The 20,204-nt window shown below is 44.6% G+C and overlaps 1 protein-coding gene across 1 annotated transcript in view; it reads right to left on the reverse strand.

Moving 5' to 3' along the window:
* LOC5570351 (LIM homeobox transcription factor 1-alpha) overlaps positions 1 to 20,204 on the reverse strand; it is a 139,086-nt gene that overhangs the window by 25,481 nt on the left and 93,401 nt on the right. The window contains exon 6 of the mRNA XM_021843765.1: positions 8,197 to 8,385. Coding sequence (XP_021699457.1) covers positions 8,197 to 8,385 — 189 coding nt within the window. The remainder of the gene's footprint in view (positions 1 to 8,196; positions 8,386 to 20,204) is intronic.

Raw genomic sequence — 20,204 nt, forward strand, 5'->3', positions numbered from 1 at the left:
TTAAATAAAAAAACGCAGTACAGACTATTTCTTATACGGACTGCTTCTACTGTCAATGAAACAACAGTTTCGCCAAACGAATAAAGCTATTGTGGACAGGTTTGCTTTTTCGCAAAAATGCCGCCTTTACGATGATTCACTAGATTTACTGTCAAGGGAGATATTTGAAGCCTCTTGGTATGACCCAAGTGCCGGCCGATTCCCGAATCTGCATGAGTCCTAGATATGACAGGGGCTGTAAATAATGTCTCAATCCCACTTTGAATCTGAATTTGGGTGAGGTGGCAACTCTTCTTGAGTTTGTGAAAAAAACGAGTTTGAAACTTCAAAAAAGTCAACAGTTCATTGTTGGAGCAAGCCATGAACTGAAAATCTGTCTAGTGTGCATTTAAATGCATTTGAATGCATAAAATTATTTCAATGCATCAGAAGTGATCCACCCCTTGGCCCAGGCGCACTATCACAGTAACATAGAACAAATCGAACAATCTTAGAAACCGAGAGATAGATAGGGATTAGAACCAAAACAAAACCTTCAATAACAGTGAATTGTCGAATCTATCATTGCCATGCAGTTTTTGCTATTAAAGTGAATATAATTTGAAAATATACTTTTTTGTTAAATCGCGCATTATACGAAGTTGTACTTCGACATTTAAAGCCTCAAACGTAAGTGTAGAACTGAAATTATTAGACATTCTTTAATATCGATGTAGTTATCCAGGTTGTCACCAATAGTGCACGTATTTCATCATTAGTGGGAACAAACGTATCTGAATTATTCTGACTGCATCTAATAGTAAGTTGAAATAAGTGTGAGAGAAAATTAATAATAATAATTTAATTTGTTTCAATAATTAAAGCAGAGAGGAAGGAAACCTCAGTAAAAGGAGGAAAAGGTTCTTGGATATTAAGGAAGAGGAGGATTGGTTGAAGGAAGGAAGCTATTCATGTAAGTGAAGTAATTGTTATATGATTCTGAAAGATAATTAAATAAACAATCGTTACAGTTTTGAGCTGCTAAAACCATAAAAGAGCTGCTTCAAGAAAATAGTGACCCACCCGAACAATCTCAAAAATGAATAGACAAGGACCTAACCTCAACAGTACCGAGATAACTGACTGCAACTGTGCTATTTGCAAAGGACCGGATCATGACGATGTCGGTATGGTGGGATGTGACAACTGTTCCCAGTGGTTCCATTTCAAATGTGTTGGAGTTTCAGCTGATGTGAAGGACATTTCATGGACCTGCGTTAATTGCAAAGAGAGACCTTTAGTTGCAGCAGAAGATAGTGGTCAGGCCGAGCCAGCTGCTCAACCGAAAGTAGTTCCAAATCAAGATGCAGTCCCCGGAGCAAAGCCGTATACGGAGAAAGACCCGGACGCTGAAGTGTCCGCCATTGAAGAACTGGAGCGGGAACTAGAGCAAATAGAGGAAATGCGGAACGAACAAATGCGCAGAATGGAGCTGGAAAAGAGAGTACATCGACGGCGGTTAGAGGTGCAGCGCGAATTGGCCGAACAAAGACAGCAAATGGAACGCGAAAAACGACAAATCGAGTTGGAGTTTGAAAAGGAGCAACTACAAAAAGCGATTTCCGAAGAAGAGGCCTTCCGTAAGAAACAACAAGCGATGCGAGATGAACTTCAAGTAAATTTAGATCAGTTGCGTATTCGCCAAACGGGAAATCCCATGCAGATGAAAGCTATTTGCGGACCTGAAAGCTCGAGACCAACGGTGGCAGACGATGTGGTTGAAATAGCAGCAATGCCACCAGCGCAGACAAGAGATTACCGCGGTGCCTACAGTAAACACTCAACGCCGAAGGGAGCAGAGGATAGCCTATCACCGGTTCCACCGAAGGAACAGTTTGGTGCGCCCGGAATTAATGAGGAAAGAAATGTCGCGTTTGACAGCGAGGAAGATTTGCCCGATGTTCCATCGGTTTCTCAAACCTCGACTCGAACGGTAAGGCCAACAAGTGCTCAACTTTCAGCTAGGCAGTTTCTTGCTAAAAAGCTGCCTATATTCACGGGTCGTTCGGAAGATTGGCCGATGTTTATCTCGAGCTACGAGACAGCGAACGAGGCCTGTGGTTTCTCTAACGTTGAAAACCTAGCTCGTCTACAGGAATGTCTGAAAGGTCAAGCGTTAGAGGCAGTCCGCAGTCGTCTACTGTTGCCAAATGCGGTGCCGCAGATCATAGACTCGCTTCGAATGTTATATGGCCGTCCAGAACAGTTACTAAACACGTTATTGTTCAAGGTGCGAAAAGCAGAATCGCCAAAAGCAGATCGTTTAAATACCTTCATCAGTTTCGGTATGATTGTGCAGCAGTTGGTCGATCACTTGGAAGCGACGAAATTGAGAGATCATTTGGTGAATCCGATGTTGATTCAGGAGTTGGTGGAGAAACTACCGGCTAGTACCAAAATGGAATGGGTACGGTACAAAAGGCAAGTAGTGGGTGTGACACTTCGCACTTTATCGAATTTTCTAACGGAAATAGTTCGAGATGCCAGTGAAGCAACACTGTTCAACGATTCACCGCTGCCGTCTAGGATGGCACAAGAGAACCGCTCCAACAAGAAGGGAAAGGCAAGCAAAGAATGTTACGACGGTTATGTTCATACGCACGATTTCGCAGGAAGCATGAGTAGTGGCAACAAGACTGTGGAATTTCAACAAGAGAAAAGAACACCATGTCCGATGTGTGACAGAACTGATCACAGAGTCTGGAATTGTGCGGAATTTCGTAAGTTGGATCCATCTACTCGCCTGAAAGCTGTAGAAGAATGGGAACTATGTCGGATTTGTCTCAATGACCACGGTAAGGCAAAATGCAAGCTCAATATCGTTTGTAAAGTAGATAATTGTGGCCAACGACACAATACGCTTCTACATCAGTCCCGATCGGTGCTTCGTTCTGATTGCCACACGCACACGCAGGTCGGTTTGTGTCAGCCGGTAATATTTCGTATGGTAGCGGTGACCATTTACAACGGCGTACGTGCAATCAACACGCTTGCGTTCTTGGACGAAGGCTCGTCCTACACACTGGTAGAAAGTTCTCTGACGGACAGATTGAAAATTAAGGGACAAACTATACCACTCCGGGTAACATGGACAGCTGGTATGACCAGACTTGAAAGAGAGTCTCAGCAGGTTCATTTAACGTTGTCTGCACGAGGATCGAAAGAGAAGTACCTGATCCATAATGTACACACAGTGCAATCTTTGAAACTTCCAGAACAAGCGTTGCGTTATGCTGAAATGGCCAACCAGTACGGACATCTTCAAAATCTACCGGTGGTAGACTATGAAAGAGAGCCACCGAAGATTCTCATTGGCCTAAAACACCTTCATCTGTTTGCTCCACTGAAGTCGCGAATTGGCAAACCAGGAGAACCAATTGCCGTAAGGTCGAAACTAGGATGGACGGTATACGGATCTCAAACCCCCGAGGAAGTAACGTCGTCTTATGTTGGTTATCATTCATGCGATGGCGTGACCAATCAAGAACTACACGATCTGTTACGATCGCATTACGCTTTGGAGGAACCCGGTGTTTCGGTGAGTTTGTTACCAGAGTCGTCCGAAGATCAACGAGCCCGAAAGATTATGGAGAACACGACTGTAAAGATAGGAGATCGGTTCCAAACGGGACTGCTATGGAAACATGATAATCCAATGTTCCCTGACAGTTACCCGATGGCACAACGGCGAATGAAATGTTTAGAAAGAAGACTAACCAAGGACCCAGATTTGAAAAAGAATGTCGAAACGCAGATTGTTGACTATCAGCACAAGGGTTATTGCCACAAAGCTACGAAAGAAGAACTTACCGGCGTCGATCCCGAAAAGGTGTGGTACTTACCACTGAATGTTGTACTCAACCCCAAAAAGCCGGGTAAAGTTCGTTTAGTGTGGGATGCTGCGGCTGCTGTGCAAGGAATTTCGCTCAATTCGCAGTTGCTTAAAGGACCAGATTTCCTCACGTCCCTTCCATCAGTAATCTGCCAGTTTCGGGAGCATCGTATTGGGTTCGGTGGTGATATCCGAGAGATGTTTCACCAGGTGAAAATTAGGCCAGAAGACAGACAAGCACAGCGATTTCTGTTCTCTGGACAGGTGTTTGTAATGGATTGTGCCATATTTGGCGCTACATGCTCACCCAGTCAAGCGATGTACGTGAAAGATTGTAATGCTAAACAGTGGGAGTCAATGTACCCAGAAGCGTCCATGGCAGTGGTTAAAAAGCACTATGTGGACGACTATTTTGATAGTGCGCATAATATTGAGGAGGCAGTCCAACGCGCTAGTGAAGTACGGTTCATACATTCCCAGGCAGGCTTCGAAATAAGAAACTGGGTATCCAATTCAGAGGAATTTTTGCAACAACTTGGCGAAACAGAAAGGAGTGAAGCAGTACATTTCAACAGAGACAAATCAACGGAAACAGAACGAGTTCTGGGTATTGTCTGGAATCCAGTAGAAGATGTGTTTAAGTTCTCTTCAAAAATAAGAGATGATCTGCTACCGTATCTATTTGAAGGTAAAAGGCCAACTAAGCGTGTTGTACTCAGCTGCGTTATGAGCTTGTTCGATCCGTTAGGACTTCTGACACCATTCACGATCTACGGCAGAATCTTCATTCAAAGCTTATGGAGAACAGGATGTGAGTGGGACGAAATGATAGATGACGAATCGGCACGAAAGTGGGCGTTATGGATCAGCCGTCTGTCAGTGGTAGAATCCGTAAAAGTTCCTCGTTACTACTTCGGTGACGGTCTGTTGTTAAACTACAGTTCCCTGCAATTGCACGTATTCACAGATGCCAGTGAGTGCGCTTATGGTTGTGTCGCGTATTTTAGGATTCTGGCCGGCGGAGTTCCCAGATGTTCATTAGTGCAAGCGAAATCAAAAGTGGCTCCATTAAAGCCATGTACTATTCCACGATTAGAGCTTATGGCAGCAGTACTAGGAGCCCGAATGGTAGATACGGTCAAGGAGAGCCACAATTTGGACATTGGGAAGGTGTTTCTGTGGACTGATTCACGCACGGTTCACTCGTGGATTAGATCGGATTTGTGGCGCTACAAGATTTTCACCGCATTGCGTGTAGGTGACATTTTGAATCGTACTATGGCTTCGGATTGGTATTGGATACCGACACGGCTTAATGTAGCAGATGAATTGACGAAATGGAACAACGGTCCGCAACTAGAGCCAGACAGTCGATGGTTTAAAGGACCATCGTTTTTGTACCAAGCAGAGGAAATGTGGCCGGCACAGCCAGAGATCAAGCCCAACGTACGTGAAGAACTTCGCACAACGTTTCTGTTTCACGACGTGAAGTTAGCAGAACCAATTTTGGAAGCGTCGAGAATATCTAAATGGAGTGTCTTGGTTAGAACGGTGGCGTGTGTTTTACGTTTCATCTCAAATCTTCGTAGAAAACGGCAGGGGCAGCCGATTGAAGTTCTACCGGTAACTAGCAAGATTAGCTGTCTTGTCAGAAAATTGGTTCCGTTTAAAAGGCAAGCATTGAGAAGAGAGGAATTCCAAGAAGCTGAACGTTTTCTTTTTAAAATTGCACAAGGTGAGCGATTTTCAGCCGAGATCCGTATTCTCCAGCAAAGTTACAGTGGCAAGGATCTGCCGAAGGCAGACAAGACTAGTGACCTCCATAAACTTACCCCAGTTCTCGACGAATTTGGGATACTTCGTCACGAGGGGCGAACAGTGGAAGCTGAGCATCTTCCCTTCGAAGTGCGATTCCCGATTGTTCTGCCAAAGAAGCACCCGATTACGATCAAGCTGTTGGAACACTATCATCAGAAATTTGGCCATGCAAATCGAGAAACAGTGGTAAATGAATTGAGGCAAAGATTTTACATCCCACACATCAGAGCTCAACTGAAAAAGGTGATGCAAGAGTGCGTGTGGTGCAAAGTACACAAATGTCGCCCGAAGGTTCCTCGAATGGCACCACTTCCTGTCCAACGTATAACTCCAAATTTGCGTCCGTTCAGCTTCACTGGTGTGGATTACTTTGGTCCACTGATAGTTACAGTTGGTCGTCGTGCAGAGAAGCGGTGGGTATCGTTATTCACCTGCTTGACAACCAGGGCTATACACTTGGAAGTTGTGCATAGTTTGTCTTCACAAAGCTGCGTCATGGCCATCCGTCGCTTCGCATGCCGACGAGGTATGCCGATAGAGTTTTTTTCGGACAACGGAACCAACTTTGTCGGAGCGTGCAAAGAAATCATCGGTAAAATCAACGAGGACTGCAGTGATACCTTCACTGATGCCAGGACTAAATGGAACTTTAATCCACCAAGTGCACCGCATATGGGCGGAGCTTGGGAAAGGTTAGTGCGTTCAGTAAAAGAGGCGATGCGTGTGTTCGATGACGGGCGGAAATTAACAGACGAGATTCTACTGACGACTTTGGCAGACGCGGAAGAAATGATAAACACACGTCCGCTAACATACATCCCTCAAGAGTCGGCAGAATCTGAATCGCTCACCCCGAACCACTTCATTCGAGGACTTCCGTCGACTGGTTGCGACGTATTCAAATCAATAGTTAGAGATGCTGACGCTTTACGTGATAACTACAAGCGGTCTCAATGGTTAGCAAACAAGATGTGGAAGCGTTGGCTGGTAGAATACCTTCCCTCGATAAACAAGCGGTCAAAGTGGCATGTAGACTCGGAACCGATTATTGAGGGAGAAGTCGTTTTTATGGCTGATGATGAAAATCGCAAGCTTTGGGTACGAGGAGTCGTAGAAGAGCTGATTCGTAGTGCTGATGGACGTGTTCGACAAGCGATGGTACGTACGACGAAAGGTTTGTACCGTCGGCCAGTGGCAAAACTAGCGGTACCAGAGATTCGTTCGGTGAACTCTAACTTGACGGCGTCTGCGAAAGAGTCACGGGGAGGGGCTGTTGAGGCACCGTTCACTGGCAACACGGCCCAGGCGCACTATCACATTAACATAGAACAAATCGAACAACCTTAGAAACCGAGAGATAGATAGGGATTAGAACCAAAACAAAACCTTCAATAACAGTGAATTGTCGAATCTATCATTGCCATGCAGTTTTTGCTATTAAAGTGAATATAATTTGAAAATATACTTTTTTGTTAAATCGCGCATTATACGAAGTTGTACTTCGACATTTAAAGCCTCAAACGTAAGTGTAGAACTGAAATTATTAGACATTCTTTAATATCGATGTAGTTATCCAGGTTGTCACCAATAGTGCACGTATTTCATCATTAGTGGGAACAAACGTATCTGAATTATTCTGACTGCATCTAATAGTAAGTTGAAATAAGTGTTAGAGAAAATTAATAATAATAATTTAATTTGTTTCAATAATTGAAGCAGAGAGGAAGGAAACCTCAGTAAAAGGAGGAAAAGGTTCTTGGATATTAAGGAAGAGGAGGATTGGTTGAAGGAAGGAAGCTATTCATGTAAGTGAAGTAATTGTTATATGATTCTGAAAGATAATTAAATAAACAATCGTTACAGTTTTGAGCTGCTAAAACCATAAAAGAGCTGCTTCAAGAAAATAGTGACCCACCCGAACAGTAACATTTATAACATAACAAGTTTTATCTCTAAATGCGGAAAAAATGGAAATTTACTAGGCAACACTAACACAGAACACTTAGATATAAGTAATGAATGAAATGTGCTTCAAATGATACCAAAAATTAAACAAAAATGCCAAAATACGTTATCTTCCAGTCGTAATAGTTGATGGAAAAGTATTTTCACACCTGCACAGACGTTAGATCTTAATGAATTATCATTTTAAATGTTTTTTCAACGATATTTATTCAAATAAAAACCTTCAAGTTATCGACAGCAAACGATGTAACAATTCTTCGGCGGCCACCTTCGTTTATACCATGTGGTTTGGGATAAAATTTGAAACATAAATTATTAATTGCGCATGAATAAAAAATCTGGTTATTGGATAACATATTCAAAATTACGTATCTTTTGTTCTCATAATGTTATAAAACTGGATGCAATGAATATTTCAATTATTGCAAGTTTCTTTTTTCTATGTTCATTCATTATACCGACAGGAAATAGGAATCACCCTGTACCTTAGTATACCGAAATTGTGTCGCCTGGCCTAGATTTAAAGAATTAAAGATGCTTACCTTCGAAGTTTTTCCCTCCAAATCGCGTAGCGGCCGTCATCAGACGAAAGTATTCCTCGTCCATGTCAACCTCCTCTTTGACCGGCTTGAATGCCTCAGCGCCGGCACTTATCCGAGATCCAAAGGAATCGCCATCGTTGACACCCCCTTCCGTGTCACTACAGCTGTCGTGAAGATAATTGTTAGATCCTGCAATGGAAGCAAACAAACACTCGATAAGGATCCGTCCACCATCATTGGATGCTTTGAATGTGTAGTGAGTGTATGCATGTGAATAGATGTTTCTCCCTGCCTAATCGTCTGGCGAAGTGGAAAAGTCCAATCAATAATGGCGTCAGTCAGCCGACCCAGAACCCCCTTTATTCAGAGGGTGAAGTTTTCACATTGAACTCACGCACACGTGCGCGTGATCCATTTCAATCGCTATGGTGGGCAACAACTTTTCCGATTTTCCCAAGTCATCATAGGGGGGGAGAACCTTTTATACGGTAGCGAACCCATTTTGGGCATATCATCTCAATATAATTCCTGTTTTTGAACTACTTGATGCAATTTGATACTTAGCACACCCAGCCCAGAAAAAAATGTCTTTCAGAGATCCTTCCAGAAATTATGCTGGATTTTTTCAAGAAATCCTGCTGGGATTCTTCCGTAAAACCTCTGAGATTCATTCGGAAATACGACTGGAGTTCTTCCGAATATCATTCAAGCATTCAAGAATTCTACCAGAAGTTTTCGTGAGATTCAACCATAAATCGTTCTGGTATTTTTTCCAGAAATTGCATTGAGATTCTTAAAAAAACATCTAGGATTATCAAAAATGTAATTTCTTCATGCCCAGAATAATTTTCTTCAAAAAGTAATACCTTCAAAGATTCTTTCAGGATATTTTCGAGAGATTTCCTCCTCCAGCAACTTATGCAGCATATTATTCAGGGATTTTTCCTCCAAGAATTCATCCAGGAATTCTTTCAGAGATTCCTCCAGGTTATTTCAGGATCAAGGAATTCCTCCAAGCACTCTTCCACGAATTCATACAGAAATAATTCTAATGATTACTCCAGGGATTTTTAAGTAATATGACCAAGAGTATTTTTCCAAATTCTTTTCAGGGATTCCTTAATAAATTCTTACAAAGATTCCTTCAGGAGTTCCTTCAGGAATCATCTTGGGATTTTCAGTGACTCGTTTGTATATATTCCACTTATTCCTTCTGGGATTCCTTCAATTATTGATCCAGGGTTTCTTCTCGATATTTCTCCAGATTTTCTCCCGAGAATACAAGAATTTTCTTTAGGAAATCTTTCAGGATTTCTTCTGAGGATTCCGTCAAAAAATCCTCCAGGATATTTTAGAAAATTCCTAAAGGAATATATGGTGGATTTCTCTGAGAACTACTATCAGAAATTCCTGGACTAGTTCCCTGAGAAGTAACTTGCGCATTGTCTGGATGAATTCTTTTTGTGTCGTGGAAAATATACCTCAAAGACTTCAAGGACACCTACGGGAGTTCTTTTTTTTCAGATATTTATCTAGGAAATTCCGGAAGAATTCTTGAACAGATTCGTTAAGAGGTTGCCGATGGAAAACCTAGTGGAACTCTTATGGCATATTCTCCAGAGACTTCCTTCTCCAGTTATTCCTCCAGGATATTCTAGGATTTTTCAAGGGATTCCTCAAAGCATTCATCCAAATATCCCTAGAAAAATTCTTCCTTTGTTCCAAGATTTTTCCCAGATTTTTTTTTTTTGCAGATTTTTTTCTAGGGATATCTTTATGAACTCGTTCTAGGAATCTTTCCTTATTTTCTTCACGCATTTCTTTACGGGTTTTTCAGTAATTTGTCTACTTATATCGTCAGGAATTCCTCTTATAATTACTCCAAGGAATCTTCCGGAAAGTTCTCCAGGAATTCGTCCAGATTTTTCTCTTCAAATTACAGATTTTTTCCATCGAATCGTTCAGGATTTTCTCCACACATACCATCAGGAAATCCTCCAGGATATCATACGGGAATACTTGAAGGAATATCTGGAGAATTTTCCGGAGAATTACATGGAGAAATTCCTGGGGGGGTTTCCTGAGAAATGTCTTGCGGAATTTCTGGATGAATCCCTGTTTGAGTTGCTGGAAGGACTCCTTCAAGAATTTCTTCAATGAATTCTTGAAAGAGTTCGTTAAAAGGTTCCGGAAGGAATTCCTGGTGAAACTTTTGACGAAATTCCTGAAGGAATTCCAGAAAAAACTCATGAAGGAATCCATGAAGGAACTCTTAGAGGAATCTTGAAAAGAAATCCCTGAAGGAGCTCCTGGAGGAATCTCTAAAAAAAACTATGAGGAATCCCTGAAAGAACTCCTGGAGGTATTCCTGAAAAAACTCCTGGTATAATTACTAAAACAACTTCAGGAGGATTTCCTGAAGGAACTACTAGAAGAACTCCTGCAGGAATCTATAAAGGATAATCTCTGCAGGAACTCGAGAAGAAATTCTTTATGAGGTACTAGGAGGTATTTCGGAAGAAATCCTTAGGGATCTCTAGCAGAACTCCTTTGGGAATCCTTCAAGGAGCTCGTGGAGGAATCGTTGGAAAAACTTCTGAAGGAATTCTTGAAGCCACTCCTGGAGGAATTCCTGAAAATAATGCTAAAGGAATTCCCGAAGGAACTCCTGAAAAAAACTGATGGAAGAATCCATGGAGAAACTACTGCAGAAATATTTGGAGGAATACCTGGAAGAAATCTAGGAGTTCCTTCAGGAATTCATTCAGAAGTTCCTTTAGGAATTCATCCAGGAGTTCCTCCAAGAATTTCTCCTGGGATTAATCCAGCAGTTCCTCCAGGAACTACCCCAAATATTCCTCCAGAAGTTTCTTCAGGAATTCCCCCAGGCTTTCCTTCCGAAAATTCTACAGGATTTCTTCGGAAATTCTTCTACGAGTTCCTTCAGGACTTCCACCAGGAGTATCTCCAGGAGTTCCTTCTGGAATACCTCCAGGACTTCCTCGAGGAATTCCTATAGGAAATTCCTCCAGGAGTCCTCCAGAAGTTCGTTCAGAGAAATTTTGGGGGTTTCTGGAGGAATTTATGGAGGAATTTCTAAAGGAATCCGTAGACCAACTCCTGAAATAATTCCTGAAGGAACTCCTGCAGGCATTCCTATAGAAAATCTTAGAGAAATTCCAGAAGGATCTCCTGGAGGAAGTTCTGAAGGAACTCCTGGAGGAATTCCTGGACGAACTTTTGGTGGAATTGTTGGAGATACTCCTGGAGGAATTCCTGAAGAAACTTCTAAAGAAGTTCCTAAAGGAATTGTTGAAAGGAATCTTGGAGGTATTCCAGAAGGAACTCCTGGAGATGCTCCTGGTGGAAGTCTTGAAGGAACTCCTGGAGGGTGTTCCTCAAGGAATTCTTGGATGAATTCCTAAAAGAATTCCTGGAGGAACTCCAAAAGAATTTGATGGAGCAACTCCTGGAGAATTTCCTGAAGGTTTTCTGGAGCAATCTTGAAGGAACTCCTGGAGGAATTCTTAAAGAAAATCCTAGAGGTATTCCTGAAGGATTTCCTAGAGAAATTCCTGAAGCTACTCTTAGAAGAAGTGCTAAAGAAACTCCTGTAGGAATTCCTGAACGAACTTCTGGAGGAATCCCTGAAGATACTCCTGGAGTAATTCCTTAAGAGTCTTCTAAAGGAGTTCCTAAAGGAATTGTTGGAGGAAGTCCTGGAGGTATTCCACAAGAAACTCCTGGAGATACTCCTGGTGGGAGTCCTCAAGGAACTCCTGGAGGGTGTTCCTCAAGAAACTCTTGGAAGAATTTCTGAAGGAAGTCCTAAAGTATTTGTAATAGAGCAACTTCTGGAGAGTTTCCTGAAGGAACTTCTGGAGGAATTCCTGAAAGAATTTATGGATCAGTTCCAGAACACACAGTAGATGAAACTGATCGCGCACAAATTTTGCACAGTTGTTTGTGATCTAAAATTGAACTGGAAAACTTCGATCTAGTTGGATTCAATCAAATTTGCGCACTAGTGCTAGGACCCCAAAGGAAATGATGTCAAATGCTATAGAAATAGTTTTCCTACGTTTACCAAAATATTCAATTACTATAAATTGTCTAGATGTTGGGAACATGAAAATATGTTGAATTTATTATTCCTCCAGAATATCATCATTATTAAAAAAAAAATGATGACCAGACATAAAACGGTTGGGCATAAAGCTATTTAGTCACCTCGAATTGTCATTGTCTTACTCATGGTGAATCAGTTTATTGTGACCTCTAGTTTTTACATTACTTGAGGCTTCAATGACGGTGTCGATAGCATCAGTTGATAGTAGAAGATAAATTCTGTGTTCCGGGTTAGGAGAGATGAGTCGACTGAGGTGACACAACTTGACTTCTTCCTTATTAGATCTGCTCGTCCCGATTCGCGACTACGAAACAAAAAGAGATTTACAAAACACTCGCACTTATGGAAAACCTCGTAAGGAACTGTCATCGTGTGCGAGAAAAAAAGCAAACAATATATCTCTCCTTGTTTTTCTCACAGAAAGCCGAAGAAAACATCAGCAGTTTCAGTAGTTCCGAATTCATTCGAGTGACTGAGAATGAGAAAAATACCAGCAAGGAACGTCAAAAACGTAAGGAGTCCATCTATCTTGTGGGAGAGTCTGATTAACTTGAACCCCGAAATATCGCTAGTCGCATAATGAAGGCTTGAAGTTCATTAAATAAATTTCAGAAGTACAACAAAGCGGACTTCTCGCACCCTATCACGTTGTTCTAGCAGAACCATATGAACTAATCTACGATGACGTCACGTTGCAACTTCCAGCGGGAAGAAAACTTTTACTACAGACCGTGTTTACAATAAAATGAACGATTTTGCTGCGCATTCATCCACTCAATGTTCATCCGGTGAACATTAATTCACCGGATGTTTGTCCGGATGTCTTCTCCTTATTTTTCTTTCTGGCGTTACGTCCCAACTGGGACAAAGCCAGATTCTCAGCTTAGTGTTCTTATGAGCACTTCCACAGTTATTAACTGAGAGCTTTCTTTGCCAATTGGCATTTGTATATCGTGTTTTTTTTTTTGTTTTTTACAAGGGGGAAATCTGCAAACAGATCCCCTGAGAAGATAACTCAGGGAATGCGGGGATGACGCACCAACGACGACCCGCTAAAACCAGCCTATGCACTGTGCATTTAGAATTGCTCAAGTGGTGAACAGTGCATCGACATGACCCTTGGACTCAGACCCTCATCTCCCCGGAACCACCTTACGGTATTTCTTCGGGAAGGGACCAGTGCATATAGCACAACACGTGTAGCAGAAGTAGCCTAGGCAAACTGCTTCTCCTAGCCGACTTAAACAATGTTACAAGGGACCAGCCTCGGCAGGGCTAATCCTCTGCAGCCAACTCTTGGTCGGCGCGCCATAGACGCTGCAATTCTAACATAATGTGAGTGACAGCCGTAGTTACTGCATTCCAGCACTCGGCATCCGCACACATTCTCTCTATAATATTGTCGGGGGACGTGTCCCCTCCGCATGTAGTGAGCATGCGACCTCTCACAACAATGAAACGGGGGCAATCGAACACGACATGCTCCGCTGTTTCCTCTACACCAGCACAATTGGGGCACGCAGGAGATTCTGAGTGCCCGAACCTATGCAGGTACTGTCTATAGCAACCATGTCCTGACAGAAACTGCGTCAGGTGGAAGTTCACTTCCCCATGGCTTCTACCATACCAATCTGACACATTTGGTATTAGTCGATGGGTCCATCTACCCTTAATGGAGTTATCCCATTCCTGCTGCCAGCTTCTGAGCGTTTCCTCTTTACACGTGTCGCGGACTCCTCTGGTACCCCTTTGGTTGAAGCATTGAACATCTTCCTTGATGATGAGCCCGATGGGCGTCATCCCGGCTATGATGCACACGGCCTCTTTAGATACCGTCCGGTATGCACTTGCTACTCTTAAGCACATTATCCTGTACGTGCTTTCCAACCGCTTTAGGTTTCTGTTCGTTCTAAGCGCTTTTGACCAGATTGGTCCTCCATACCTTAGTATGGATAGCGCCACGCTTGCCAGCAGCTTGCGTTTGCTGGCAATTACAGCAGAGCTGTTAGACATCATCCTCGAAAGCGCCGCTATAGCCGTAGATGCCCTTTTACAGGCATATTCAACGTGGCTAGCGAAGCTCAGCTTGTCATCGATCATTACCCCAAGATGCCTAAGGGATCGCTTGGACTCTATGGTGCAATCACCTACCGAGATAAGCGCCCGTTGCTCGGACTTGCGGTTGTTGACCACCACCACCTCAGTCTTGTGACGGGCCAGTCCTAGTTTCCTAGACTTCATCCATTCCTCAACCAGGGAAATAGAGTGCGCTGCTGTCAACTCTACTTCCTCCATCGATTCACCATAGACCACTAGGGTGATATCGTCGGCGAAGCCAACAATCTTAACACCCGTCGGAAGGGGCAGCCTCAGTACGTCATCGTACATCGCATTCCATAACAGCGGGCCCAGGATTGAACCTTGAGGTACTCCCGCGGTAATTCGAACGCTTTTCTGCCCCTCCTCTGTGTCATACAGTAGAATCCTACCATCAAAATAGCTTTCTAGAAGCTTACACAACTGCACCGGTACCTTGAGGCGGTGAAGCGCGTGTGCTATTGCTTCCCAGCTTGCGCTGTTGAACGCATTCTTCACATCCAGAGTGACAACCGCGCAGTAACGGATGCCGCTCCTTTTATGCTCGATTGCCACCTCAGCTGTTTGAACGACCGACTGGATGGCGTCCAGAGTAGATTTACCTTTTCTGAATCCAAACTGGTTGTTGGACAGGCCGTCCGCACTCTCCGTATACGGTACTAGTCTGTTGAGAATCAACCTCTCCAATAACTTGCCCGTCGTATCTAGTAGACAGATAGGTATATACGCCGACGGGTCACCTGGTGGTTTCCCCGCCTTTGGTAGTAGCACCAATTTCTGTCGCTTCCATACATCCGGGAAGATTCCTTGATCAATGCAGCGTTGCATCGTGGTTCTGAACATGTCCGGATCCGTATTCACTGCCGCTATTAAGGCAACATTCGGGATACCATCGGGTCCCGGTGCCTTGTTTGACGCGAATGATTTCACGACTTCTGCCAGCTCTTCGTTCGTCACTCTCGCCACTTCTTCTCCTTCATCTGCCACATACGGCGCTGGGGGCCATGGGCTTATGGGATGGTGCGGGAAGAGTACATCGATTATCGATCGCAGCAACTCGGGCGATTTCTCTTGGGGCGCTATGGCTCCTTTGGTCTTAGCCATTACCACTCTGTAGGCGTCACCCCATGGACTAGAATTGGCACTCTCGCATAGACTTTCAAAGCATGCCCGTTTTCGACTCTTGATTTCCTTTTTGAGAGCCAACTTTGCCTCTCTGAATGCTGCACCGCGTTCCTCTCTTTGTGCTTCTGTGCGTGCGCGTTGCATTCTTCGTCTAGCCCGAAGGCAGATTGCTCGAAGATTTGCAATTGATTCGCACCACCAATACACTGGCGGCCTGTTCTTTCTAGGAGGGGCTTTTCTCGGCATGGAAGCATCACACGCTCGTGATATCATAGCAACTAGCTCTTCACCGTTTAGGTCCAGAGTGTTTCGTTCACGCCTCAGGGCTTCAGTGAATACTTCGCCGTCGAAGCGCGCTGTTTTCCATCCTCGGGCTTTGGTCGAGTTACATCGCGCTGCCTTCTGCCCGCCTGGTATTATACTATAGCGAATCGATTGATGATCGCTATGAGTATAACCGTCATCAACGCGCCAGTTCATGGTACCTAAAAGGTTAGGACTACAAAACGTCACGTCGATGATCGATTCTGCACCATTTCTGCGGAAGGTACTCACTGTACCCACATTTGCCAGCTCTACATTTAATGCGCCCAGGGATTCCAACAATAGCTGGCCTCTTTGATTGGTGCAGCGGCTACCCCACTCCACTGCCCATGCATTAAAGTCGCCAGCTATCACTACTGGCTGCCGATTAGCTAGTTCGGCCATCATCCTGTCAACCATGTGGGAAAATTCCTCAATCGACCACCTTGGGGGCGCGTAACAACTGCAATAGAACACGCCGTTGATTTTTGCTATCGCAAAACCGTCATTTGAGCTAGAGACTACTTCTTGGATTGGGTATCGTCCTGTCGTCCCTATAGCTGCTAGCTGTTGAGACCTATCCGCCACCCAGTTCCCGTTGTTGGCTGGTATGCGGTATGGGTCCGATAATAACACCACGTCAGTCTTGGTTTCCGAGACTGACTGCCAAAGCAGCTGCTGGACTGCATCACAGTGGTTTAAATTTAACTGTGTTACTTCCGTTTTGGCTGCTTTGATACTCCGCTTGTGCCCGGACATTTGGGTCCGCCCGTTAAGTGTCCGTTGTCTGCTCTGTCGACACATATTAGGCACTTAGCGATTTGCTTACAATCGCTTGCCCTATGGCCTTCAGCGCCGCATTTTCTGCACATCTTACTTCTGTCGGGACCATTGCAATTCCACGACTTATGGCCCTTCCCGAAACACTTGAAGCAAACTTCAGGAGGCTGTTGTATGCTCAGCCGGCAAACCGACCAGCCTACCTTGAGTATGCCCAAGTTCTTCGCTTTGTTGGCCTCTGCGACCGGCAGCCTGATCGCCGCCACCTGGGTGCCCTGCGGGCCCTTTCTAAGGTGGATGGCCTTACTGGCTACGTCGATGTCACACTGCTCTTTGAGGGCAGCCGAGACCTCCGCTGCATCGGTGACCTCATCCAGATTTTTACACTGGAGAGTCGCTTCAGCAGTAAGGGATCTTACATCAACCTCGTCACCAAGTACTTCTTGTGCCAGTTGCTTATAGACTGCACCCTTTTCCTTGGCGTCCTTCTTTAAGACTAGGATCATTTCACCAATCCTAGTTCGCCTTATGCTTCGCACGTCTGCGCCCAATGGCGATAGCTTCTCTGTGCTTCGCATCGCCTTCAGAACCTCGGCGTATTTTGCTTCCTCCGTTTTGATAACGAGGGCTTCGCCTAAATTCCTACGTTTCGCTGTTTTCGGTTTAGCGCTCTCCTTGGGCTCCGTTTTCGGTTTCCTCTGTTTTTTCTTATTTCCAACTCGTATCCACGGGTTGCTGTTGCCTTGCGCCCGTGGTTCCTGTGGATGCACTGCCTGGTTCCGGTTAACCCGTGGCTCCTTTTTCTTGGCTTTAGGATTGGTGTTGGCCTCTCCTTTGTTGCCATGTCCTCTTGATCGCGGGGCTTGGCTCGTGCCAGCTTTTCCGCTTTGGAGGACGGCCGCGTAGGTCACTTTTCCCTTAGCAACCATACGTCTTTTCGCCACGTATTCATCCCCGGAAGCTTCCCTCTTCCGCATCGCGTATCGAATAATATCATCAGATATATTCGCGTTGCCTGTGAAGGAAAACACTTCGGTCTGACACGACCTACTGTCTTTTTGGCCTTCTACCTTGCCCAGTTGTTCCTTGGCTTTCTCGTAGTCCTGCTTTGCAGCTAGGACTGATTGTCGCAATTTCAGTAGACTTGTTTTCAAGTCTTTGCTGATATTTGTTTTGCTTTTAACATATTCGATGATGACATCAAGTTGCTCAGCAGCTACCTGCATTTTAGGGAGGTACTCCCTATTGCGATCCATGGCCTCGATTAGTCCCGGGCCATCGGTCACCACACATGTTGCACTGGAGCGGCCAGTGCCTGCCGTCGTCACAGTATCTAGGCTTTTGCCCACACTGTTTTCAATAAAGTTGGTCGCCTCCTTCCTTGGCGGGAACCTTAGCCGGTTACTGATAGGTCCAGAAGCCTCTCCTTCACATTCCGCTAGTTGTTTGTTTTGGTTGATCATCTCTTATGGGTCCCCCTAATAGCCGCTATCCATCTCCGCTGGAATAGTCGCCTTCATAATCCCATGGTTATCTATGCAAGCAGGGAGGCCATGCTAGGGTTGACATAGTCCTTTATGGGGTACTATGTTCAGAGCCGGATCGGCGCAGGTCAGGTAATGGCATCTGAGCCTACTCCCACCCAGTTGGAAAAACCAGGCGACGGATTTGGAACGTACTCTAAGGCCTGCCACGGTTTTACGGGACGGGGGCAGCCTGCGCCATTAACCCACTCGCCGTTTCGGGCCAGTGTCACCCGACCCTACTAAGGGAGTAGAATGTCGCCGCTGTCAGCCTCAAAGCATATTATCCAGTACAGCTTATGCTCGATAACTGGGCTGAGAGAACCTTCCAGTTAGCGAGCAGTGCTCGATAACTGGACTGCCATTCCAACGCACACACACATTCAAATAAAAATCGAGGGGGACTTAGATGCAAAGTTTTGGTTGGCGTCATTCGGTTTTGGAATCGCGTCGTGTTCGTGTCATTCCGTCATTGAATTCGCGTTTTAATCGTACCGTCTTGTAAATTTTAAGGTGAATTAAACAGTTTTCGTTCCTGCAATGGACATCCCACGGGCACCAACCGCAAACGGAAACAAAAAACCCTTACGTTGGTGGAAAAAGTTAAAATTATCGCCAATTCGAAAGAGGAGGTGGATCGCACGAGTCGCTCGCCAGAAAATATGGCGTATGATCTTCCTCGGTGACTCGCTTCCTGAAAAACCGAAAAGAATTACAATTAAAAAAATAATGCCGAAACCTTATTTTGCATATGCACGCCCCTCGTCAGTTACGGGATGGTGAAAGTTTTTGACGTTTAACTGTTTTTTAACTGGGCTACAGCCCAGTTAGCGAGCACCCAGTTAAAAAGCAGCCCAGTTAAATAGCACCCAGTTATCGAGCATTAGCTGTACATATACCGTTACTTGTCCTTTGTCGTGCGCTGCCAGTATACATAATTGGGGCCGTACTGGCGTTGGTCCCAATGTGCTCGAAGCACTCCTACTCGTAATTCCATGCCTTGTCCGTTTGTATCGCGACCAGTATGCCATAATCAGGATCTCACTGGTATCAATCCTGATGTGCCGGTTGGCACTCCTGTTAGTTTGGGCTAGGGTACTTTAAGCGGCACCGGTCGCTGTGACAGAGTTGCATTCGGATTTTTGTGGTTTTTATGAAGGTTCATCAGAGCCCACTGCGAACTTCACCACATCCTGGGCAACTCCCCAACTCGCAGAGGTCCTGGGGGGGGGGGGGTCCGTTAAGCCCCTGGACTGTCGTCCCTGCTGCCCCAATTTTTCAACAGTGTATATCGTGTGGCAGGTACGATGATACTCTATGCCCTGAGAGTCGAGAAAATTTCCAACCCGAAAAAATCCTCGACTGGTGGGATTCGAACCCATGACCCTCAGCTTGGTCTTGCTGAATAGCTGCGCGTTTACCGCTACGGCTATCTGAGCCCCCCTATCTGTCCGGATGTCATTTTATGTTTGATTTGCATTTATACATTTAGAGCGGAAAAGAAAAAGAAAGTCGACAATAAAAGAAGACCGCCCAGTTGATATGCCCTAATTAAAACATGTGTGTTACTCGGGCGTGTGTTACTCGGGCGTGGATAAGTCCATACGCACTGCCCGTTTTCAATCACTCAAACACTGTAATAACGACAAAATGTGAATCTGTTCAGAAATCTGATAAACCCATATTCAACTAAATACTCTACTAAATGTCCTTTCAATCAAATGTCGAACACTTTTTCAATCAATTGCATTATTTTCGATCAAATGTCCATTCGACCAAATGTACTTTCGACGAAACGTCATTCGACCAAATGTCATAGATTCTCGGTGTGAACACTCACATATAAAACACATGAAAGTTATTCAAAACATAACCCGGTCGGGCCCCGGACGAGTCCCAGCCCCGGCACGGTGCAATGAGAATGGCCCTTATTCGGGCACGTCACCCTACATAGGAAAAGCGAATAGAACAGATCCCAGTTGTAAGCTATTGGGTGGATGTCGTCTGGCACATTTTTCCCTCGCAACTTGAAGGAGTAATTTTTCATTCCT

This window comes from Aedes aegypti, chromosome 2 (genome assembly GCF_002204515.2).
Source record: "Aedes aegypti strain LVP_AGWG chromosome 2, AaegL5.0 Primary Assembly, whole genome shotgun sequence".
Taxonomy (NCBI): Eukaryota; Metazoa; Arthropoda; class Insecta; order Diptera; family Culicidae; genus Aedes; species Aedes aegypti.